The sequence below is a fragment of the Procambarus clarkii genome, chromosome 26 (genome assembly GCF_040958095.1).
Source record: "Procambarus clarkii isolate CNS0578487 chromosome 26, FALCON_Pclarkii_2.0, whole genome shotgun sequence".
In the NCBI taxonomy this organism is placed as follows: Eukaryota; Metazoa; Arthropoda; class Malacostraca; order Decapoda; family Cambaridae; genus Procambarus; species Procambarus clarkii.
Genome location: NC_091175.1, coordinates 26,647,760 through 26,673,890, shown reverse-complemented (window position 1 = coordinate 26,673,890; position 26,131 = coordinate 26,647,760). Strand labels below are relative to the sequence as shown.

The following is a 26,131-nucleotide window of genomic DNA, read 5'->3' as shown; positions in this document are numbered from 1 at the left end:
ATGGCAGAATACTAGAATGAGTAAAACAATGGTTAAAACAAAGAAACCATAAGGTCGTGCTAAACGGGAATAAGTCTGACGGAAGAAATGTGATGAGTAGGGTATCACAGGGATCTATTTTGTAGCAAATCCTTTTTGTCATATACATCAATGACATAAAGGAAGAGGCCTGGTCGAGGTCCGGGCCGCGGGGACGCTAAGCCCCGAAATCACCTCAAGATAACTGAAGATAACCTCAAGATAGATGAGAATATTACAAACCACAGCATCAAATTTGCAGATAACACTAAGATTTATGGTAAAGTAGTTAGTGAAAATGATATTAATGCCTTACAAAGGTCTGAATTCCAGAAATGGATTCCATAAATGGTCAGAAGACTGGCAAATGGTTTTTAATATAGAAAATTCCAAGATCTTGCATCCACGTCACAACTACTAAATTAACAACATTACCTTGCAGCAGATTAAGTAAGAAAATGACACTGGAGTCAGAATCCATCATTCACTGAACGATGCACAACAAATGGGACTAGTAGAAATACAAACAAACAAAAAAATACTCTATGTGAATAATCATGCGAACCTTTGTGATTAAGGAAAAGAAGGTAGAATACAGTTTTATAAATCTCAGGTAGATTTAACTCACCAGTCCAGTACACTCACCAGTCCTGTACACTCACCAGTCCTGTACACTCCCCAGTCCAGTACACTCACCAGTCCTGTACACTCACCAGTCCTGTACACTCCCCAGTCCAGTACACTCACCAGTCCTGTACACTCACCAGTCCTGTACACTCACCAGTCCTGTACACTCACCAGTCCAGTACACTCACCAGTCCTGTACACTCACCAGTCCTGTACACTCACCAGTCCTGTACACTCACCAGTCCTGTACACTCACCAGTCCTGTACACTCACCAGTCCTGTACACTCACCAGTCCTGTACACTCCCCAGTCCAGTACACTCACCAGTCCTGTACACTCACCAGTCCTGTACACTCACCAGTCCTGTACACTCACCAGTCCTGTACACTCCCCAGTCCAGTACACTCACCAGTCCTGTACACTCACCAGTCCTGTACACTCACCAGTCCTGTACACTCACCAGTCCTGTACACTCACCAGTCCAGTACACTCACCAGTCCTGTACACTCACCAGTCCTGTACACTCACCAGTCCTGTACACTCACCAGTCCTGTACACTCCCCAGTCCAGTACACTCACCAGTCCTGTACACTCACCAGTCCTGTACACTCACCAGTCCAGTACACTCACCAGTCCAGTACACTCACCAGTCCTGTACACTCACCAGTCCTGTACACTCACCAGTCCTGTACACTCACCAGTCCTGTACACTCCCCAGTCCAGTACACTCACCAGTCCTGTACACTCACCAGTCCTGTACACTCACCAGTCCTGTACACTCACCAGTCCTGTACACTCACCAGTCCAGTACACTCACCAGTCCAGTACACTCACCAGTCCTGTACACTCACCAGTCCTGTACACTCACCAGTCCTGTACACTCCCCAGTCCAGTACACTCACCAGTCCTGTACACTCACCAGTCCTGTACACTCACCAGTCCTGTACACTCACCAGTCCTGTACACTCCCCAGTCCAGTACACTCACCAGTCCTGTACACTCACCAGTCCTGTACACTCACCAGTCCTGTACACTCACCAGTCCTGTACACTCACCAGTCCAGTACACTCACCAGTCCAGTACACTCACCAGTCCTGTACACTCACCAGTCCTGTACACTCACCAGTCCTGTACACTCCCCAGTCCAGTACACTCACCAGTCCTGTACACTCACCAGTCCTGTACACTCACCAGTCCTGTACACTCACCAGTCCTGTACACTCACCAGTCCAGTACACTCACCAGTCCAGTACACTCACCAGTCCAGTACACTCACCAGTCCAGTACACTCACCAGTCCTGTACACTCACCAGTCCAGTACACTCACCAGTCCTGTACACTCCCCAGTCCAGTACACTCACCAGTCCTGTACACTCACCAGTCCTGTACACTCACCAGTCCAGTACACTCACCAGTCCTGTACACTCACCAGTCCTGTACACTCACCAGTCCAGTACACTCACCAGTCCTGTACACTCACCAGTCCTGTACACTCACCAGTCCAGTACACTCACCAGTCCAGTACACTCACCAGTCCTGTACACTCACCAGTCCTGTACACTCACCAGTCCAGTACACTCACCAGTCCAGTACACTCACCAGTCCAGTACACTCACCAGTCCTGTACACTCACCAGTTCTGTACACTCACCACTCCAGTACACTCACCAGTCCAGTACACTCACCAGTCCAGTACACTCACCAGTCCTGTACACTCACCAGTCCTGTACACTCACCAGTTCTGTACACTCACCAGTCCAGTACACTCACCAGTCCAGTACACTCACCAGTCCAGTACACTCACCAGTCCAGTACACTCACCAGTCCAGTACACTCACCAGTCCAGTACACTCACCAGTCCAGTACACTCACCAGTCCAGTACACTCACCAGTCCAGTACACTCACCAGTTCTGTACACTCACCAGTCCTGTACACTCACCAGTCCTGTACACTCACCAGTCCGGTACACTCACCAGTCAGGTACACTCACCAGTCCTGTACACTCACCAGTCCAGTACACTCACCAGTCCAGTACACTCACCAGTCCAGTACACTCACCAGTCCAGTACACTCACCAGTCCAGTACACTCACCAGTCCAGTACACTCACCAGTCCAGTACACTCACCAGTCCTGTACACTCACCAGTCCTGTACACTCACCAGTCCTGTACACTCACCAGTCCAGTACACTCACCAGTCCAGTACACTCACCAGTCCTGTACACTCACCAGTCCTGTACACTCACCAGTCCTGTACACTCACCAGTCCTGTACACTCACCAGTCCAGTACACTCACCAGTCCTGTACACTCACCAGTCCTGTACACTCACCAGTTCTGTACACTCACCAGTCCAGTACACTCACCAGTCCAGTACACTCACCAGTCCAGTACACTCACCAGTCCAGTACACTCACCAGTCCAGTACACTCACCAGTCCTGTACACTCACCAGTCCAGTACACTCACCAGTCCAGTACACTCACCAGTCCAGTACACTCACCAGTCCAGTACACTCACCAGTTCTGTACACTCACCAGTCCTGTACACTCACCAGTCCAGTACACTCACCAGTCCTGTACACTCACCAGTCCAGTACACTCACCAGTCCAGTACACTCACCAGTTCTGTACACTCACCACTCCAGTACACTCACCAGTCCAGTACACTCACCAGTCCAGTACACTCACCAGTCCAGTACACTCACCAGTCCTGTACACTCACCAGTCCTGTACACTCACCAGTCCTGTACACTCACCAGTCCTGTACACTCACCAGTCCTGTACACTCACCAGTCCTGTACACTCACCAGTCCAGTACACTCACCAGTCAGGTACACTCACCAGTCCGGTACACTCACCAGTCCGGTACACTCACCAGTCCGGTACACTCACCAGTCCTGTACACTCACCAGTCCTGTACACTCACCAGTTCTGTACACTCACCAGTCCAGTACACTCACCAGTCCAGTACACTCACCAGTCCAGTACACTCACCAGTCCAGTACACTCACCAGTCCTGTACACTCACCAGTCCTGTACACTCACCAGTCCTGTACACTCACCAGTCCTGTACACTCACCAGTCCAGTACACTCACCAGTCCTGTACACTCACCAGTCCTGTACACTCACCAGTTCTGTACACTCACCAGTCCAGTACACTCACCAGTCCAGTACACTCACCAGTCCAGTACACTCACCAGTCCAGTACACTCACCAGTCCTGTACACTCACCAGTCCAGTACACTCACCAGTCCAGTACACTCACCAGTCCAGTACACTCACCAGTCCAGTACACTCACCAGTTCTGTACACTCACCAGTCCTGTACACTCACCAGTCCAGTACACTCACCAGTCCTGTACACTCACCAGTCCTGTACACTCACCAGTCCAGTACACTCACCAGTCCAGTACACTTACCAGTCCTGTACACTCACCAGTCCTGTACACTCACCAGTCCAGTACACTCACCAGTCCAGTACACTCACCAGTCCTGTACACTCACCAGTTCTGTACACTCACCACTCCAGTACACTCACCAGTCCAGTACACTCACCAGTCCAGTACACTCACCAGTCCTGTACACTCACCAGTCCTGTACACTCAACAGTCCTGTACACTCACCAGTCCTGTACACTCACCAGTCCTGTACACTCACCAGTCCAGTACACTCACCAGTCCAGTACACTCACCAGTCAGGTACACTCACCAGTCCGGTACACTCACCAGTCCGGTACACTCACCAGTCCAGTACACTCACCAGTCCAGTACACTCACCAGTCAGGTACACTCAGCAGTCCAGTACACTCACCAGTCCAGTACACTCACCAGTCCAGTACACTCACCAGTCCAGTACACTCACCAGTCAGGTACACTCAGCAGTCCAGTACACTCACCAGTCAGGTACACTCACCAGTCCTGTACACTCACCAGTCCTGTACACTCACCAGTCCTGTACACTCACCAGTCCAGTACACTCCCCAGTCAGGTACACTCAGCAGTCCAGTACACTCACCAGTCAGGTACACTCACCAGTCCAGTACACTCACCAGTCCAGTACACTCACCAGTCCTGTACACTCAGCAGTCCAGTACACTCACCAGTCCTGTACACTCAGCAGTCCAGTACACTCACCAGTCCAGTACACTCACCAGTCCTGTACACTCACCAGTCCAGTACACTCACCAGTCCAGTACACTCACCAGTCCAGTACACTCACCAGTCCAGTACACTCACCAGTCCTGTACACTCACCAGTCCTGTACACTCACCAGTCCGGTACACTCACCAGTCCAGTACACTCAGCAGGAGACTCCTGATCATCTGGAAGAGTGACACAACGCAAGATAAATATGAAGGTTAATGGTCTGCTAACAAGTCCAATGAACTAAAGCTATTGCGCGAGATAATACAAGGTTAATGGTGCCTGCTCATGCATCATGGTGCCTGCTCATGCATCATGGTGCCTGCTCGTGCATCATGGTGCCTGCTCGTGCATCATGGTGCCTGCTGGTGCATCATGGTGCCTGCTGGTGCATCATGGTGCCTGCTGGTGCATCATGGTGCCTGCTGGTGCATCATGGTGCCTGCTGGTGCATCATGGTGCCTGCTGGTGCATCATGGTGCCTGCTCGTGCATCATGGTGCCTGCTCGTGCATCATGGTGCCTGCTCGTGCATCATGGTGCCTGCTGGTGCATCATGGTGCCTGCTCGTGCATCATGGTGCATCATGGTGCCTGCTGGTGCATCATGGTGCCTGCTCGTGCATCATGGTGCCTGCTCGTGCATCATGGTGCCTGCTCGTGCATCATGGTGCCTGCTGGTGCATCATGGTGCCTGCTCGTGCATCATGGTGCCTGCTGGTGCATCATGGTGCCTGCTGGTGCATCATGGTGCCTGCTGGTGCATCATGGTGCCTGCTGGTGCATCATGGTGCCTGCTCGTGCATCATGGTGCCTGCTGGTGCATCATGGTGCCTGCTCGTGCATCATGGTGCCTGCTGGTGCATCATGGTGCCTGCTGGTGCATCATGGTGCATCATGGTGCCTGCTGGTGCATCATGGTGCCTGCTGGTGCATCATGGTGCCTGCTGGTGCATCATGGTGCCTGCTGGTGCATCATGGTGCCTGCTCGTGCATCATGGTGCCTGCTCGTGCATCATGGTGCCTGCTGGTGCATCATGGTGCCTGCTGGTGCATCATGGTGCCTGCTCGTGCATCATGGTGCCTGCTCGTGCATCATGGTGCCTGCTGGTGCATCATGGTGCCTGCTGGTGCATCATGGTGCCTGCTGGTGCATCATGGTGCCTGCTGGTGCATCATGGTGCCTGCTCGTGCATCATGGTGCCTGCTCGTGCATCATGGTGCCTGCTGGTGCATCATGGTGCCTGCTCGTGCATCATGGTGCCTGCTGGTGCATCATGGTGCCTGCTGGTGCATCATGGTGCCTGCTGGTGCATCATGGTGCCTGCTCGTGCATCATGGTGCCTGCTCGTGCATCATGGTGCCTGCTCGTGCATCATGGTGCCTGCTCGTGCATCATGGTGCATCATGGTGCCTGCTGGTGCATCATGGTGCCTGCTCGTGCATCATGGTGCCTGCTGGTGCATCATGGTGCCTGCTCATGCATCATGGTGCCTGCTCGTGCATCATGGTGCCTGCTCGTGCATCATGGTGCCTGCTCGTGCATCATGGTGCCTGCTGGTGCATCATGGTGCCTGCTGGTGCATCATGGTGCCTGCTGGTGCATCATGGTGCCTGCTCGTGCATCATGGTGCCTGCTCGTGCATCATGGTGCCTACTGGTGCATCATGGTGCCTGCTCGTGCATCATGGTGCCTGCTCGTGCATCATGGTGCCTGCTCGTGCATCATGGTGCCTGCTGGTGCATCATGGTGCCTGCTCGTGCATCATGGTGCCTGCTGGTGCATCATGGTGCCTGCTCGTGCATCATGGTGCCTGCTGGTGCATCATGGTGCCTGCTGGTGCATCATGGTGCCTGCTGGTGCATCATGGTGCCTGCTGGTGCATCATGGTGCCTGCTGGTGCATCATGGTGCCTGCTGGTGCATCATGGTGCCTGCTGGTGCATCATGGTGCCTGCTGGTGCATCATGGTGCCTGCTGGTGCATCATGGTGCCTGCTCATGCATCATGGTGCCTGCTCGTGCATCATGGTGCCTGCTCGTGCATCATGGTGCCTGCTCGTGCATCATGGTGCCTGTTGCTTCCATGGGGGGTTATTATGGGGGGGGAGGCTTGTGTATACTTGTAGGGGTCATCATTCTTGAGGGTGTTGACCCCTTGCACGCGTGTCAGGCGATCACCATTGTGGGTCAAATGACACTGTGTCAGCATGTGTTGAGCGTCGGGTAAAAAGAGTTGTGTCAAGGGTTACAAAGTGTCACATTACAGTAATGATTGAGCTCTATGTCGCTTCTCAGTCTGTCTCAAAGCTAGAACTGCATTGTACTGACAAAGTTATAGTGTCAGTGCAGTTCACTATTCACTGCTGACGATATACTGTGTATTCGCATTGGTATCACACCCTCCAGTGTCAAGAGTCGTGAAGAGTCCAGACATAGTTTCTGAAAATAATAAGGAAGGGAGTACCACCTCTGCCTGGAAGAAGGGGACCCTTAGCCTCGGAGGAAAGCACACATTACAGGGAATGTTTAGGTCCCTTCCAGTACAGTTTGTGTGTGCTTTTATTCCTACCACTCCCCCTTCCTTTTGTCTTTTGTTGTGTTTTATTAGAAAGAATATATTTAATAATTTTGGGTTCTCGTCTATATAGTTATCCATGAACTGTTCAGTTATCTCTTTGAGCCAATAAACCACTGAATACATGTATTTTAGTCAGTAGGCAATGCATGAAGATTTGTTTGTTTTAAACTTGTTCATGAATAATTGATGAGTTTGTAATAACAAACTAGACAAATTTCTTGATGGCTATTGGTATCTTTTCTTTTTATTCATGGCGTAGTCTTGCTTTCATTAAAGAAGTTTTCTATGCATTTCCATTTGTGTTGCAACTCTAACATGTTGACAGTGCTAATATTATGTGGCTGTCGTCCACTCTTGTGACTCACACTGCTCTCACTCTCACCAGTATGATGTGAGGAAGTCATCTGGCCCTCACACTACTCTCACTCTCACCAGTAGGGTGTGAGGGAGTCCTCTGGTCCTCACACTGCTCTCACTCTCACCAGTAGGGTGTGAGGGAGTCCTCTGGCCCTCACACTACTCTCACTCTCACCAGTATGATGTGAGGGAGTCCTCTGGCCCTCACACTGCTCTCACTCTCACCAGTAGGGTGTGAGGGAGTCCTCTGGCCCTCACACTGCTCTCACTCTCACCAGTAGGGTGTGAGGGAGTCCTCTGGCCCTCACACTGATCTCACTCTCACCAGTAGGGTGTGAGGGAGTCCTCTGTCCCTCACACTACTCTCACTCTCACCATTATGATGTGAGGAAGTCCCCTGGCCTTCACACTGCTCTCACCCTCCACAGTATGGCGTCCGGGAGTCCGGCGTTCTCTTCCACGTGATCACGCGACCGTCGCGAGGACGTCTTGACGTACACATCTGGCGTCGTCCCGAGGACACCATCTTCACCCTGCTGGACCTGAACAACGACCGCGTCGCCTACGTCCACGACGGCTCCGAGACCACTGAGGACTCCATCGTGCTGGAGCTGGAGCTGGTGACCCGCTCCGGGTACATTCTCCCGTCTTACCTGCAGGTGCGTCCAGGCTCTATGGTGTGTCCTTGTCTGTGTGTGTCCAGGCTCTATGGTGTGTCCTTGTCTGTGTGTGTCCAGGCTCTATGGTGTGTCCTTGTCTGTGTGTGTCCAGGCTCTATGGTGTGTCCTTGTCTGTGTGCGTCCAGGCTCTATGGTGTGTCCTTGTCTGTGTGTGTCCAGGCTCTATGGTGTGTCCTTGTCTGTGTGTGTCCAGGCTCTATGGTGTGTCCTTGTCTGTGTGTGTCCAGGCTCTATGGTGTGTCCTTGTCTGTGTGCGTCCAGGCTCTATGGTGTGTCCTTGTCTGTGTGTGTCCAGGCTCTATGGTGTGTCCTTGTCTGTGTGTGTCCAGGCTCTATGGTGTGTCCTTGTCTGTGTGTGTCCAGGCTCTATGGTGTGTCCTTGTCTGTGTGTGTCCAGGCTCTATGGTGTGTCCTTGTCTGTGTGTGTCCAGGCTCTATGGTGTGTCCTTGTCTGTGTGTGTCCAGGCTCTATGGTGTGTCCTTGTCTGTGTGTGTCCTTGTCTGTGTGTGTCCTTGTCTGTGTGTGTCCTTGTCTGTGTGTGTCCTTGTCTGTGTGTGTCCTTGTCTGTGTGTGTCCTTGTCTGCGTGTGTCCTTGTCTGTGTGTGTCCTTGTCTGTGTGTGTCCTTGTCTGCGTGTGTCCTTGTCTGCGTGTGTCCTTGTCTGTGTGTGGAGCTGCTGGCTGACGACCTGGAGCCAGATTCACGAAGCAGTTACGCAAGTACTTACGAACGTGTACATCTTTCCTCAATCTTTGACGGCTTTGGTTACATTTATTAAACAGTTTACAAACATGAAAACTTGTCAATCAACTGTTGTTATTGTTATAAACAGCCTCCTGGTGCTTCCGAGCTCATTAACTGTTAAATAATTGTAAACAAAGCCGCCAAAGATTGAGAAACGATGGACAGGTTCGTAAGTGCTTGCGTAACTGCTTCGTGAATCTGGCCCCAGGTTCGTAAGTGCTTGCGTAACTGTTTCGTGAATCTGGCCCCACGTTCGTAAGTGCTTGCATAACTGCTTCGTGAATCTGGCCCTAGGTTCGTAAATGCTTGCGTAACTGCTTCATGAATCTGGCCCCAGGTGTCTGCGTTTAAGGCATCGGTTCGTCAGGTCGGGCCATATGTGATTCTGGGTATGTCTTACTACACGGGTTTAAGGTCTGCTGCTTGTATTGATGTCGTGTAGTGTATGCATACACTCTTTGGTGTATTGGCGTAAGTTGTGTGTTAAGACATGTCGTGGTGCTGACGGTATAACCATTGTGTTCGTTATTATTGTCGTCCAGGGTCATGTTTGCAAATGTTCAATATATTGTTTCAATATGTTCAATATATTGTTCAATATAAATATATTGTTCAATATAAATATATTGTTCAATATAAATATATTGTTCAATATAGTGTTTTATATAGTTCAGCCCATCCTCTCGAGCGCTCACAACGACGATAAACATATGTACTAAATTGCTCGAACCTAGCTGAGCCAAGGACCTTAAAATAGAAAACGGGACATCATGGCAATTTTGCGAGCCGCTGTCATTTTTAGTACACCAGTTTTTGGCCTTAGGGGATTAATAGGTCAAAATGCGATATTGTACTCGCCTAGCTGTGCTTGCGGGGGGTTGAGCTCTGGCTCATTGGTCCCGCCTCCTTGTGTTCGAGAGGAAGAGTTGTATGATAAACGGTGTCTGCGCTCCATAGGGAAATGATGCCATGGTATTCACTTTCAAATTTCTACTTAGGGCATAAATAACATTAACATCAAGATTATTGCCCTAACACTTAGGGCAGAAATAACATTGACAGGAGACATTGCGTCATTGTTGATCAAATTGCACCCACCTGTTATCATCAGATCCCTTTATAGAGGTAATAATTGTTCTGGATAAGGTGGGGAAGATGCCGAGACGCCATCTTGAAAACTCTACAGTATTCGCACTTGTACTTGGAAAATAAAGTGATAAAGTTTTTTTCAACATTTAAATTTGCATATTAACGTAAAAGTTTACAATTTGTCTTAAACATCTGATATATTATGAAAAAAAATATCCTGTGGTGTGGGGAAAATCTCCCAACAGGAATTCATTTATTTATTTAATGTTTAACTATTTAGTTTATTTATTTCTTAAGTATTTTTTTTTAATTTAAGTGGACTGTATTTTCTTAGTGGACTGTATGGTTGTATTATCCGGCTAGGAGCATCCCTTCACAAACTTGGGGGGGGTTATTTAATGATATCATAATTGAAATTAATTAATTAGTTTAATTACACTACTAAAGGTTTATCTAGTAACTAATAATGGGTTATTTAAAAAAGGGAGAATACAGCTTAGCTGTTTTGTAGACTGTTGCTTATTTAATAAGCCATACACATGTCCTGATCAAATACCTGCATGATGGGGTTCTGGGAGTTTTTCTATTCTCCAAGCCCCCCCCCCCCCCCGCCCTCCCTGTCTGGCCCGTTTCTGCCATGAGGGGGCTTGGTGGGCGGCTGCCGGAGTGTGATGATCCTTGGGACAGTCCTCTGTCCTTTTGTGGCCTTGTGCTCCTGCTGCTGTCCTCACAAATTCTGCTGGACGACTTTTCCTTATGTTTCGTTTTTCTCCCTCCCACCCTTTTCTCCGTTCTAATTGTCATTTCCCGCTGACCTTTTGCCTGTTTAGATTATTCTCTCGGCCTTCTTTTGTTTTGATGCCCGGGTGTTTGAGGAGGCATACTCTTGCACTCGTAGAACAGTAGTACCCAACGTCGAGAGCGAGGGGAACCTTTTATTGTCAATCCCCCTTTCATCACTGAACCCGATCTCGACGGACTGATAGTTCTTAAGGTGGCGTTTGTGGGGTGTATACCCACGATGCACCCCTAGGGGGGGTCCCGGCAAGATTGGCATCATGTCTCTTGTTGGGTGTCCTGCCTCTAATTGTGGCTCCGTGGTGGGTGTGGGGGCACATTCGTGAATGAAACTCTGACCTCTCGTTTTATGTCTCATTCTGTTCCTCTTATACTTTCTCGGGCTCGTAGGGTGTGCAACCAAGCCCCCGAGTCGGACCGTGTTGGAAGACGAGGCTCTGTAGCCCCCGCTGCATTGGGTCCCGACCTTGCTCCTCCTTTGACCCTCCTGACTACTCCCCTCGGCTCTCCTCCTTCCTCTGTGGTTGGGTCGAGCCACAAGCCCCCAGTTGTGACCACCTCGTCCCCTGGCATGGCTCACTCTCATTATGACAACTGCGCCTTTTAACCCCCTCTCTCTCTTTGGGGGGTTCTCAACGCCGTCCACGCCATGGCCGCACTCGCTCGATCCCTTCTTGTACTGATGCGTACCAGGCCTTGTTTGGTCCCGCTTCGTGAGCCAAATACCTTGATCTGCTCCCTCTGGGTTCTACACCTCCTGACGATTTCTCGCTCCATAGGCACCTTGTAGATTCAGTTGATGCCTCTGTTACTTTCAACCCCATTCGTCTCGGTACACGTGTCATTGCTGCTCCTTCTTAGGATGCAGCCACCCGCTTGGCCGCCTTATCCTGCCTTTGCGAGACCCCTGTTAGGATCTCCAAGAACGCTCGGTTGAATGCCAGTGTTGGCACTATTCTCCTCCCATCCCATGTTTCAACTGGTGTTAGGAATCTACAGGACTGCCACGAAGATATTCGGAATATCCTCGGAAGCCCAGGGCAATTCTGTCCTCCAGGTACACTCGTTTACTCGTCCCCCTCACGGTCGTCGCCGTCAGCCCCCTTGGGTTTTGAAGATTACCTTTGATGGTAGGACCCTTCCACCCTCTCTCATTCTTGCTTGTTCCAGGTGCTCCATCCAAGAGTACATTCCCTCTCCTCGGCTCTGTAATAAGTGCTGGAGGTTTGGACATGATGCCCTCTGGTGCTCCAGTACTGTCTCTCTCTCTGTCCCTTGTGTAGGGACGAAGGTCACTAAGTCGGAGTGCATTCTCCCCGGACTCGTTGCCTCAATTGCAGTTAGGCCCACCCTACCTTCTCCCGCGCGTGTGTATATTACAAACTTGAGGCAGCCGTCCTCACCTTGAAGCACCGGGAACGTTTATCTTCGCCGTCTCCCCCCTTTCGCTGGTGTCTCTTATGCTCGTGTGTTGCGTTCTTCCTCTCCTCATCCTTCCCACCTTCCTCAGTCTCACAATCGTTTCCAGGCCTTAGACCCAGACACACCCACTGTCTCCTCCACTGTTCCTTTAAATTCTGTCTCGAAGGGTCCCCCTCATGGTTCTCTGTCTGGGGGTGTTACATGCTAATTGATTAATATATCCCTAGCATTATTCTCGCGTTGGTTCTTTGCCAGAGTAATAATAATATGAATGTAGATTAAATTGGTTATATGTAATAATCATTAGAGGTAAATGTACCTCAATATACTACAGTAATATGAAATAGTATATGACACAAAAGGAGTTAGTAGCTATGATCTCAACAGGAGATCATCAATGTAACTAAATGGTCATTTTTCTACAACAATAGTTAACAGCTTAGCTGTAAAAATAAGAGATGTGAAATCGGTGGCCACACTCTACTGATGATGTGTTGCATCGGGCAAATTGTTGCACGTGAAGGTGGGTACCCTAACTCCTTGCGTGATGTGGACGCGGGAGCTGAAATGCAATTACAATGTAGAAATCTTCTACATTAAGAAAGAAGGATATATATCTAATACTGCGGAATTCTTCCACAAGAAAAATAATTAATATATCCAGCACTGTAGAATTCTTCTACAGAAATTAATGAATATACCTTCCTAAATAAATTACAGAATACGGCTAGAGAGTAAACGTACTGGATTTTGTTGGTATATTCACATCCTAACTACAACTAGCCTAAATGTTAAATGTGATCACAGTATAACAAATAGAGAATTAATAATTGAGGGCCAAGTGTCTGTTGGTCGAGGGAACGACTCCAATCCTCTGTCCTGAACTGCTGTTGCTAAGACAGCAACTACGGGCTGGAGAGTTAATTAGTTCCAGGACACTGCCGTTATGTGCCGAAATAAAGTGGCACACCTCTCGTGGTTGTGGGAGCAAATAAAATGACACTAAGCAAGATCCTTGCAATGGCGCCTCTAGTACGAGTGGTGTCTCTAGTCACGCTGCTAATATGGTGTCGTCTCCTTCGTGTAGGAGCAAGCATGCTTCTCTCTGCTGCACTCTGTTAATGGCGTACAAGTCTCCTTCCTCCCTAGCTGAGATACGCATGCGCAGAACGCTCCAAAGTAATCCTGAGCATAAAGTATTTTATTTACTCATATTTAAATAGGGAAGTAAGGGATTAGGACAAGTACTTATGTCACAAATAAATGTATTAAGATGCAACATATTTTTGCATAGTGCAAGTCAGCTTATTAAGACTGCGTCAAATGAACAAGAGAAATATTATATAGAATTATTTTACATTGCAATATTTTCCACTGTAGTTGTTAATTCACCTAAATATGCGAGTTTAGTAAGTAGTAATATGCTATATAAATATAACAACTAAATAAATGATTATCCTTAATAAAGGAAAGTAATTATTTCTTCGCATATGCTAAATCAAAAGCAAAAACCACTGCCAGTATTGGACCTATTCGTATTAGTGAAGGTTCATATATTGAAGATGACAAAGAAATTAGTGAAATCCTAAAAAAGCAGTATGAGGACATGTTTAGCACTCCGATACACAGCATGAAAGTGGAAGATTCGGACAATTTCTTTATGTGATATCCAAATACCTGTAAATATATCTGATATCAACACGAGCATAGCAGATTTTGAAAGAGAAATTGACAATATGCCCATGCACTCAGCCCCGGGTCCGGACTCATCGAATTCAATATTTATAAAGAAATGCAAAGTGACAGTAGCACAGGCACTCAGTATAGTGTGGAGGAAGAGCTTGGCCACGGGGGAGATACCAGATGCGCTGATAGCAGCAGACATAGCCCCTCTACACAAGGGAGGTAGCAAAGCATTGGCAAAGAATTATAGACAAGTTGCACTAACGTCCCACTTTATAAAGGTATTTGAGAGAGTGATCAGGAGTCAGGTCATTAGATTCGTGGAAACCAATGACCTCCAGAATCCAGGCCAACATGGATTTAGAGCAGGAAGATCATGCCTCTTACACCTACTTGACCATTATGACAAAATCACTGAGGCATTAGAAGAAAAATAGAATGCAGATATTATATACACAGACTTTACAAAGGCATTCAACAAATGTGACCATGGAGTGATTGCACACAAAATGAGGTCAATGGGTATAACTGGTAAAGTAGGACGCTGGATACTCAATTTCCTGTCGAGCAGAACACAAAGAGTAACAGTCAATCAAGTAAAATCGAGTCCGAGCACAGTTAAAAACTCTGTACTTCAAGGTACAGTCCTTGCACCACTTCTGTTCATTATTCTCACATCAGATATAGACAAAAATACAAGTCACAGCTTCGTGTATTGTAGTGTGGGTTGGTGGTGTTGTGTTGTTGATCCTTCTTTACGGACAACCCAACCCACAACTCGGTAGAGTGTTTATACTTTACCAGGAGATCACACTGGGCGCTTCTAGCTCTTGGAGAGGGGCTCAACGTCACATGTTTAGTGGATGCTGCTCCAATACTTAGCCTCGTTGTCACATGCACACACCCACTCGAGCTGCTGTGACTCCCCACTCTCTCCATATGTGATATGATCTCAATCCCCTTTGACTTATTAGTTTTCCGTCCTACCCTGTCCACAGCGGTGGTTCTTGGTTCTTTCTCTCTCTCTCTCTCCTTCTTTACTACATCCTGGGAAGCCTCACTAGGACAAGGGCAAACACCAGCAAATTTGAATACATTTACTGGACAAAGCACATACACAATACATACACACATATAATAATACTGAATCCTACACTCTATACTATTTCAGTCAGGTTGCACTCCAACACCATCAAAACTCTATCATCTGCTTATCGAGTGGTGTCCTATCTCCTGATTCACCACCTAATATTACCAACTTCCTCAAGTAGGTCAAGTCTTATAATACAATGTTGCACTATCACCAAGAGAATATATATCTATAAACATGCACAAGGAAAATCAGCGTATGAATGCAATAACACATATATCAGTATAAATGTTCCTTGTTACACAACAATGATCAATCGATCACCCTATCAGTCCTAGAACACATACATCTGTAGGTAATCCAGCCTACGACTGTAACTCTATACTTCAGTATAAACACTCCTCGGCACAAGAATGGCAAACAATCACTCACCTTTCACTGCGTCTTGCACGCTAATGACAACCAACCACTCTATCAACTCCCTACAAGTAATCCACCAGAACTTCCCTTCCACATCTGGAAGTTCACTACCCTGATCTCTTCAGGTTCTTCTGGGTTTATCTACCAGGATCCTCTGCAGCACTTCTTGGCTGCTACACCATGAAGTCTTCCTTGAGCACTTCGGTGCTTCACCACTTCTGCTAGGGTCCTCCACAGCTCTCCTGGCTGCTACACCATGAAGTTCCCTCGAGCAACTATGGTGCTTCACCACCTCTACAGAAGCACGTGACACTCCTCTTCACTGCTTCTCCTCACAGCTCAAGGTCCTCTCCTCCACTATCTTGGAGTTTCATCAACTACTCCCTCTGTGCTGGCTTTGAAGTTCTCAGCAACTTCTCCCCCAAAGACAAACCTGCAACCCATTGACACTCCAATAAAAATGTTTCCCCTTAAACACATAAACAAAAATAAACACACAATATGTTTGCCTCCAACATCTATCTGCTCTCTACATACTGTGAATGGACTCCCCCGTTTTGGGCTGGTCCATGCTCCACCCGGCCTGGCGGTCCTCACTCACTCTGGGAGGGTCCTCCACCGTCAGGAGCTGAGCTCCCTCAGTCACCTGCCAGCGCTCAGAGGAGACGGACGTCGCTCCGTCCTCGCAGACGTTCCTCCCTCTCCACTCTCTTATTTTAGGCCTTCTGCCCTATCAAAACATGTCTAACTTATCAATAAACATTGCTACTGTCGCTGGGCACACGACCAACTACAAGTTATCGCTACAGACTAGCTTAAAATCGTGCTTACCACAGATTGCCTAGTCGAGGGCGCTCCTCCCTCTGACGGAGTCTGGTCAGGGCACTCCTACGGCCCACGATAATGTCTCTGGGCGGCTTAATAAACACTCCTCGCCGTCCAGGACTTGAGACCACAACATTCCCAGCTCAATTCCACAGCTGGAATGTCTGCACACTTCTCCTCTCTTGGAGATATATCACTAAGGGTTCCTTTCTGACGGGAACTCAAACGGAGCACGGCTTCCCTTTGCGATGTCTGGCACTCAAGTGAGGTCAAAGCCCTCCAGAAGCGAGCCTCACGCCTCCAGCAAATTATCTACATCTCCTAACCAGTCATTTATCTATTTTCTTATTCACTGCCCATAATCTCAAATTGTTCATCAAATCCGACCAACTATTTTACATCTGTGTCTTCACCTCTATATTTCCTTGACCGTCTAATCAGGTCAGGCTTGATAGAATAATTCTCAAAGGGGAGACTCGTTTTTCGGCTGCCTGGGATCATAACACGTGTCATCCTTTGCAGATGATACAAAAATCAGCATGAAAATTACCTCTGTTGAAGACATTGAAAACTACAAACAGACATTAACAAAGTTTTCGATTGGGCAGCAGAAAATAACATGATGTTTAACGGTGATAAATTCCAGGTACTCAGATATGGCAAAAATGAGGCTCTGAAACATAATACAGGGTACAAAACACAATCGAATCTTCCCATAGTAGAAAAGCAGCATGTCAAGGATTTGGGAATAATGATGTCCGACGATCTAACGTTTAGGGAGCATAACCAAGCAAATATTGCGTCAGCCAGAAAAATGATAGGATGAATTACGAGAACCTTCAAGTTCAGAGATCCCATCACAATGGTTGTACTCTTCAAATCACTTGTGTTGTCCCGTCTTGAATATTGCTCAGTACACACTTTCCCCTTCAGAGCAGGAGAGATTGCTGAAATAGAGGGAATACAGAGAACATATACGGCACGCATAAACGAGATAAAGCACCTAAATTATTGGAATCGTCTCAAAGTTCTCCAAATGTGCTCACTAGAAAAAGAGACGAGAGAGATACTAAATAATATACACATGGAAAATACTGGAGGGACAGGTCCCAAATCTGCACAGTAAAATAACAACGTACTGGATTGAAAGATCTGGAAGAAAATGCAGAATAGAACCAGTGAAGAACAGAGGTGCCATAGGCACAATCAGAGAACACTGTATAAACATCAGAGGTCCAAGGTTGTTCAACGGCCTACCAGCGAGCATCAGAAATATTGCTGGAACAACCGTGGACATCTTCAAGAGAAAACTAGATTGTTTACTTCAAGAAGTGCTGGACCAACTGGGCTGTGATGTGTATGTGGGCCTGCGGGCCGCTCCAAGCGAAAGCCTGTTGCACCAAACTCTCACAAGTCGAGCCAGGCTTGGGGAGTAGAAGAACTCCCAGAACCCCATCAAGCAAGCAGGTAATTAATTGGACTTTGTTTAGATTCAACAAAATGTGGAGATATTTCATGTTTCAACATGTCGGAATATGCAGTAGGAAGGATTTGGCAGAATACTGCATTGTAATAGAAAACATTAATTGGATTAATTCTACGAATTAGTAAGATTAGTAATTACTAGGGTTAATACAAGGATGATGTATTATAATACAAAAATGATGTATTATGGTTGGATAATTTCCAACATCTTGATTTGTTCTGATGTTCCCTTCTTCCCCTACTTTTTCTGTCACCTCTCCAATGTTCTGCTGCACGTGTCTAATGCGTAAATGGTACATGGTTTGTTCCTCCCCCCAAATGTCTCGCTTTCTCTTCCTGATCTTAAACACCTACTGGACTCCTTGCCGGAGCCTATGCTCCTGCTGGTTTTTTTTAATTGTCAACATAACTTCTGGGGTGATGTTCTGACAAACACCCGGGGTCGCCTTCTCGAACCGTTCCTGGTTGATACCTGGTTGATGGGGTTCTGGGAGTTCTTCTACTCCCCAAGCCCGGCCCGAGGCCAGGCTTGACTTGTGAGAGTTTGGTCCACTAGGCTGTTGCTTGGAGTGGCCCACAGGCCCACATACCCACCACAGCCTGGTTGGTCCGGCACTCCTGATGTTCATCCTCTTTTCTTCCCTGTCTCGTCTGAATTCTGGTGTGCCCACTCATTTGGACTGTCGGACTCGCAGCCCTTTCCTGTCTTGATCTTTCTCTCTGCTTGTCAACTCTTTGCTTGGATTTCATGTGGTGAGTTCTTGATGACCTCCATGGCACTGACCATTTTCCCATCCTTGTTACCTTTTTCTTTTTTCCACCCTCCCCTCTCCTTACCTAGGTGGGCAGTTTGGTAAGGCGGACTGGAACCTATTTACCCTCAGTGCTGCTCTCTCTGACCTCTCCCTTCTGCCTCTCCCTTGCACCCTCCTCCTGTTTCATGACACCACGCTGCCCTCCGCTCCTTGCTCTTCCTCTCGGAGCCCACAGAAGTGGGTTCTCCGGTGGAATGTGGACTGTTCTCGGGTTGTCCGCTTAGCGTGCAGCCTGGAAGAGACACCGCTGCCGGCAGACGGCTGATTCTTTTGTTTTGTTTTGGAAGGCGAGTGCGGTAGCCCGTAGGGCCATCTGTACAGCTAAGCGTGAGGGTTGGAAGTCTTATGTTTCCATCATTGCGTCCGAAACTTCTCTGCCGCAGATCTGGAAGCGTGTCCGCAAGATAGCAGGTAAGTTCGTTCCCGATGTCTCGCTGGTCCTTCACCTCCATGGTACTCTTATGGCGGACCCATTGCAGGTCGCGACTGAACTAGGTTCCCACTTTTCTTCTGATAGCTGTGGTTCTCATCTTATTCAATCTTTCCTTCTTCGTAAACCTGTCTTTGAATCTCGTCCTTTAGATTTCTGCACTCATCTCAGACTTTCCTATAACGATCCCTTCTCTCTCTCTGAACTTCAGTTTGCCCTGGCCCTCTGCGGTTCTATGATGGTAGCTCCAATGGCATTCATTATGAGATGTTTCGCCATCTCCCTCCCTGCACATCTCAGTACTTACTGAGTCTGTATAATCAGGTCTGGGAGTCGTCGTCGTCAGTCCCTGAGGACTGGCTTGATGCCGTTGTCCTCCCTGTTCAGAAACCAGGGTCTCGGGGGACATTCCCTAAGGACTTTTGTCCTATTGCCCTCATGAGTTGTGTCTGCAAACTCTTTGAACGTATGGATAATGTTCGTCTGATGTGGTTCTTAGAACACTATCACCACCTCTCCCCTTCTCAATTTGGTTTTTGCATGTGTTGCAGCACAACAGATGTCCTGGTGAACTTGGAGGTCTGTATTCATATTGCTTTTGCTGCTAATACCTCCGTTGTTGCCGTCCTTTTTGACCTGAAAAAGGCTTAAGACATCACCTGGCGATGTCATATTCTGTCTCAACTTCATTCTTTTGGCCTTCGGGGCAATATTCCTCTCTTTCTCCAAAAAGAAAGCCTCACTCGTTGTTCCTTTCGAGTGAGGCTTGGTACCACTCTCTTTGCCTCTTTTCAGCAATACGAGGGTGTGCCCATAGGTAGTGTTCTGAGCACTACTCTTTTTCTGGTTGCCCTCAATGGTCTTCTTTCCTCTCTTCCTTCTGGCGTCTTCTCCGTTCTTTATGTTGACGATCTTACCCTTTGCTGTCGGTGTGAGGATTCGCCTCTCCTTCAATGGCGGCTTCAACTTGTGATTGATGCCATGTTATTTTGGGCCACCAATCATGGCTTCAGGTTCTCTATGTCTAAGACTTGTGTTATGACTTTTACTCAGAAGCGTGTCGTTCTTCGTGGTCGCCCCCTAGTGTACAAGGATTCCGCTAAGCTTTTGGGGTTAATCTTTAACACAACACCTGGTACAGCTCAGGCAGCAACACTTGTCACCTGCAGATCAACAGGTGACAAATTAATTAAATTAAGCTTACTTCGTGGTCGCCCCCTAGTGTACAAGGATTCCGCTAAGCTTTTGGGGTTAATCTTTGACACTCGTTTGACTTGGTCGCCCCATATCTCTTACCTCCGAGTTGAATGCTCTTAGGCCCTTACCCTCCTTCAGGTACTGTCCCATACTTCTTGGGAGTGGATAGGCGCACTCTCCTCGCTTTACATTCCTCTCTCGTCCTGTCTAAACTTGATTATGGTTGCCCTGCTTACTCATCTGCTTCTTCTCCTCTTCGCCATCTAGATGCTTTGCACCATACTGGGTTGCGCCTCAGTTCTAGTGCCTTTCGTTCGACTCCCGTCCTCAGCTTGTATGTTGACACTGACTTCCTATCTCTCTAGGACCGCGTGATCGCTACTGTCTTCCCTATCTTGGGCGGTCCTTGCAACATCCTTCCTCTCGCCTCTGTCATGCTTTAACCTTTACCCCTCCTGTGGTTCCTGTTCCTCTTCACCACCTCCCTCTCTCTGTCCGGTTATCTCGCTTACAGGATTCTCTTTCAATTCGTATTTCTAATATTTTTCCTCGTGTTGTTCCTTCCTTGCCCCCATGGAGAGTCCCCGTTCCAAAGTTTTGTACATCCTTAACCAGCATCACTAAAGCTTTTAGCCCCCTACGGTTCTGAAACGCCTTTTCCTTGAGCACTTTTCTTCGCACTCCGCTCCGTTTCCATCTTCACCGATGGGTCTAAGTCTGCGGACGGTGTAAGCTAGTCTTGTTTTTCCTGACAGCACTTATATGTGTTTCCTACCTCCGGGTACTAGCATCTTCACAGCGGAACTTTATGCTATTCTCTATGCTCTTTGCCTCCTGCTTTCTTGTTCTCAATCTTCCTTTGTAGTTGTCTTTGACTCTCGTAGTGCCCTCATGGCTCTCGGGTCCTTTAATCCAGTTCATCCAGTGGTTGTCGAGATTCAGCATTGGTTTTTTCTTATTTCCAGTAAATTTAAGTCAGTTGAGTTTTGCTGGGTTCCCAGCCATATTGGTGTCTCTTTAAATACGAGTGCGGATGCTGCTGCTAGGGAAGCTGTCCGCTCTTGTCCCATCTCCCGTACAGGTATTCCTTATTCCTACTTTTACCCAGTTATTCATTTCTCCATCCTTACCCGTTGGTGGGATTGTTGGTCTTCTGTAACTGGTAACAAACTGCGAACTCTTAAGAGTAGTATGTCCTCATGGCTATTCTCCTTCCACTGTAACCGGCGATGGGAAACGGCTCTGGCGAGGTTGCATATTGGCCATTCACGCTTAACTCACGGTCACATAATGGAGCGCCGCTCTGCTCATTTTTGTCCAAATTGCATTGTCCCTCTTACGGTTGTGCATATCCTTGTTCAATGTCCTGACTTCCAGGACAAGCATGTGTCTTGTTTTCGACTGTCCCTTGCAGACGCTTGTCCCTTGATAGAATTCTTGGTGAATTGGATACTTTTGATATCATTCGCCTTGTTTGTTCTGTTTCTGTTCTGTTCTGTTTCGCCTTTCTGTTCTCGTATTGGCATCCTTGGTGATACTTAGCGCTCTCTGATTATTCCACACATTTGATGGTGCTACATAAACTTCCCGGTTTGGTGCCTTCTTTTGATAATTACTTACATACTCCCCAAGCCCGGCCCGAGACCAGGCTCAACTTGTGAGAGCTTGGTCCACCAGGCTGTTGCTTGGAGCGGCCTGCAAGCCCACATACCCACCACAGCCCGGTTGGTCCTGCACTCCTTTGAGAAAACTATCTAGTTTTTTCTTGAAGATGTCCACGGTTGTTCCTGCGCATCGTCCGTCAATAATCCGCATCGTCTCGTAGTCGAGCAACTATGGCGTCAGGGCGTGTTCCGTGTAGAACCAAGTGATTCGTTGCCAGTGCCTTAAGTCGTCACAGGTTACCTGCATGATTAATACACCGTAAAAGATGCAATAACACCTCCTTGACATTACCTTGGGGTTACCTTAAGGTGATTTCGGGGCTTGTGACCCCGCAGCCCGGTTGTCGACCAGGTCTCCTTGTTGCTGGATTGGTCAACCAGGCTGTTGGACACAGCCTGACGTATGAGTCACAACCACTTCTATAACAGATATAACATGACATTGGATGTTATAAGATAAATGGGAGACGCTCACCTGTTTGGGTATTTCTCACGCCTCGTAACCAAAATGACATTAACTAATATTATCAGGCCTAAATTAAGCTAGTAAAAAGTCAACACGGACACAAGGTACTTCTTAACAAGTGGTGAGGTGGCTGACCGGCTCACCGGGTTGACTACTCACCGGGTTGAATACTAACACCGGGTTGGTGTTAGTTTTTGCCTAACATGATTGCATTTGTTAGGAGTTACTATTTAGTTTCGAAATTTCCAACAAAATGCTTCGAGGTAAATGAGTGTGTGTGTGAAAATGAAATCTTACACAGAAGGTTGCCTGAGCTGCACCAGTTGTAGTGTTTGATCTATAGGTGGCAAGTGTTGCTGCCTGAGCTGTACCAGGTGTTGTGTTTGATCTGCAGGTGGCAAGTGTTGCTGCCTGAGCTGTACCAGGTGTTGTGTTTGATCTGCAGGTGGTAAGTGTTGCTGCCTGAGCTGTACCAGGTGTTGTGTTTGATCTGCAGGTGACAAGTGTTGCTGCCTGAGCTGTACCAGGTGTTGTGTTTGATCTGCAGGTGACAAGTGTTGCTGCCTGAGCTGTACCAGGTGTTGTGTTTGATCTACAGGTGACAAGTGTTGCCACCTGAGCTGTACCAGGTGTTGTGTTTGATCTGCAGGTGGCAAGTGTTGCTGCCTAAATGTAAAAAAAATATATATATTTAAAAATTGTTTAAATAAAGAGTAGTGAAGATGAACGCCAGTGGGAAGAAGATGAGGACTGTCACAATAGATTTTCTGGAAAGGCTCCAGAGGCTCGCTGGTTCAGCTCTTAGTAAACAAGTTGATGGGGTCATTCTGGTCTCCAGACATATTTTTTTTTATAAGAAATGACTTGAGATATAACAAATATTCGTGATTCTCCTTAAGCTTGGAATGCGTGAAGTCATTAAGCTGTGAGAGCCAATCTGTCCTCTTAATATAACGTCGCTTTTCGCTCGTATGCGCACTATGGCCAAAAACGGACGTAATTTGAAATGAAATCGGGTTACGAAAGTGATGTCCTGTCCCATTTTCTCTTTGAGTCGTCTGGCTTACTCGGTAATGTTGGGAGAGGAAACTTTCAATTAACGGTTTTCATGACGTTTTGAAACCTTAGGAGAGCTTCCTGCCTCCAAACCTACCAGAGGACCATTAACTTGCAGTTTTGGAAAAAATCCAAAATTTATTTTTAATTATTTTTAATTTTCAAATTACGTCCATTTTCGGCAATACGGGCAAATTCAGAGGGAGTTTGTACATCCCGTCCTCTCAACTACTGCACCTTATTCTGTACACTGTGGTCCCCACTGGACAAACATTAGGGCTTCTATGAATAGTAGCGGATAATAAATATCCACGTTTTTAATGCGTAGGTTCGTTAGGTTAGGTGGGTGGCTTGGGCGCGTGCGTTTTAGTGCACCTTATTTTGTACGTTGTGGCAAATCAAGAGAACAGACTGCTCTTATTATGACCTGGTCCAGTTTAAGAAGACCTGATAGCTGAATGGACAGCGCTCGGGATTTGTAGTCCTGAGGTTCCGGATTCGATCCCCGGTAGAGGTGAAAACAAATGGGTAGAATTTCTTTCACCCCGATGGCTCTGTTAACCTAGCAGTAAATAGGTACCTGGGACTTAGACAGCTGCTACGGGCTGCTTCCTGGGGGGGGGGGGGTGTGTAATAAAAAGGAGGCCTGGTTGAGGACTGGGCCACGGGGACGCTATGCCTCGAAATCATCTCAAGATAACCTCAAGATAACCCACCGCTGGCTCCATCAATCTCTACTTTCCTTATTGTATAACTCACGTCGAAATATAAAAAAAAAACTAAATTCAAGGTATGTATTATAACAATAATTCCCAGTCTACTTCTCAAATGTGTTAAGATAGATCAAAAGTCAATTAGCTAGACATGATCGTCCTTTCGTTAATTCATATTTAAACATTCATAAATGTATAATACCCTAAAAGAGTGTCAAAAAGATATTAAGACGAAGACTCGAAACGACTACAGGATGACTTAGGTAGATATTTCAAGACAAATTGACAGGTACAGTAGACAACATAGAGGACACGGCAAACCTCCAATCACATGTAAATCAGGTCTTTCTATGGGCTACTGAGACTAATATGGTGTTTAACAAAGATATGTTTCATCTCCTGCGCTACGGAAAAAAATTAAAATATGGAAACAGAAACCACGTACAAAACTCAATTTTGTACGTGGTCAAATCATAACATAGAACGAAAAGGCAATGTAAAGGATTTGAGTGTACTCATGTCGGAAGACCTTACATTTAAAGAACACAATAAAGTACCCGTCACAACTGCAAGAAAATGACAGGTTGGATAACGAGAACATTTAACCGAACTTGCAGGCATATACCTAGCCACTGACTTTTTAAAAGACATAGGCAGTGGACTTTGTCCCACTGCCTATGGACAGTATATCTGCCTAGCAGATATACTGTGACTGGCAGAGGTTCATTTTCGCCAGATATTCGTCTTTCGAATAGACGAATATCTGGCGAAAATGAACCTCATACTCTCTGACCAAACTAAATTCCAAAGGGTAACGAAGGACACTACAGCCGAATTGAAAGCAAAGGTCAACAAACTGATTGAAACTGTGAACGCCAAGAAATCCGGACTCCACCTGCCAAAGATTATTGGGGAATATAAACCTGGATATGCGTATGGAAATGTCAAGACCCACAAGCCTGGAAACCCACTTCGGCCAATCATTAGCCAGATACCCACACCCACGTACAGACTGGCGAAGCGACTCAACGGCCTGCTGACTCCTTATGTCCCTTGCGCCTTCAGCCTGAAGTCTCCAAAAGAATTTGTTGACTTACTGCGGGGCACACGGGCCACAGGGATAAGAGCCTCGTTGGACGTAGAATCACTGTTCACCAACGTACCTGTGGACGAGACAATCGGGATGATAGCCGACAGAGTGTATCGTGATCCAGCCTGTACTCCCCTTGACATACCAGAGAATATTCTAAGGAAACTACTCCAAGCTTGTACTAAAGAGGCATCCTTCTTGGGCCCGGATGGGCACATGTATAAGCAAGTAGATGGGGTCGCCATGGGTTCTCCCCTAGGTGTGCTGTTTGCAAACTTCTACATGGGTACCATCGAGCAAAAAGTCTTAGTCGACATGAACTTGAAACCGGCCATATACTGCAGGTATGTTGACGACATTTTTACACAGGTACCTGATGTCAGACATCTGCAGGAGCTGAAGGAGGCGTTTGAGCAGAGTTCCGTGCTGCGTTTCACTTACGAGATGGAAAAGGATGGGAAGCTGCCCTTTCTAGATGTAACAGTCATGGAAAAGAGCGGAGGTTTCCACACTGCAGTCTACACTAAGGAAACGAACATAGGAATGTGCTTAAATGCCAACAGAGACTGCCCAGACAGGTACAAGAGGAGTGTTGTTAACGCATATGTCGACCGTGCTCTCAGCCACAGCTCAGAATGGAAGCAAGTCGACGAAGAACTCTGTAGGGTAAGGCAGGTCCTAGTCAACAACGGCTTCTCCAATGGTTTCGTCGAAGACATCATAAGAAGGAAAGTGAAACGCCA

The 26,131-nt window shown here is 47.4% G+C and overlaps 1 protein-coding gene across 1 annotated transcript in view; it reads left to right on the top strand.

Annotated features, from left to right (window-relative positions):
- The window catches only part of LOC123756874 (chondroitin sulfate proteoglycan 4), a 261,088-nt gene that overhangs the window by 158,569 nt on the left and 76,388 nt on the right, over window positions 1-26,131 (top strand). The window contains exon 10 of the mRNA XM_069331572.1: window positions 8,150-8,380. Coding sequence (XP_069187673.1) covers window positions 8,150-8,380 — 231 coding nt within the window. The remainder of the gene's footprint in view (window positions 1-8,149; window positions 8,381-26,131) is intronic.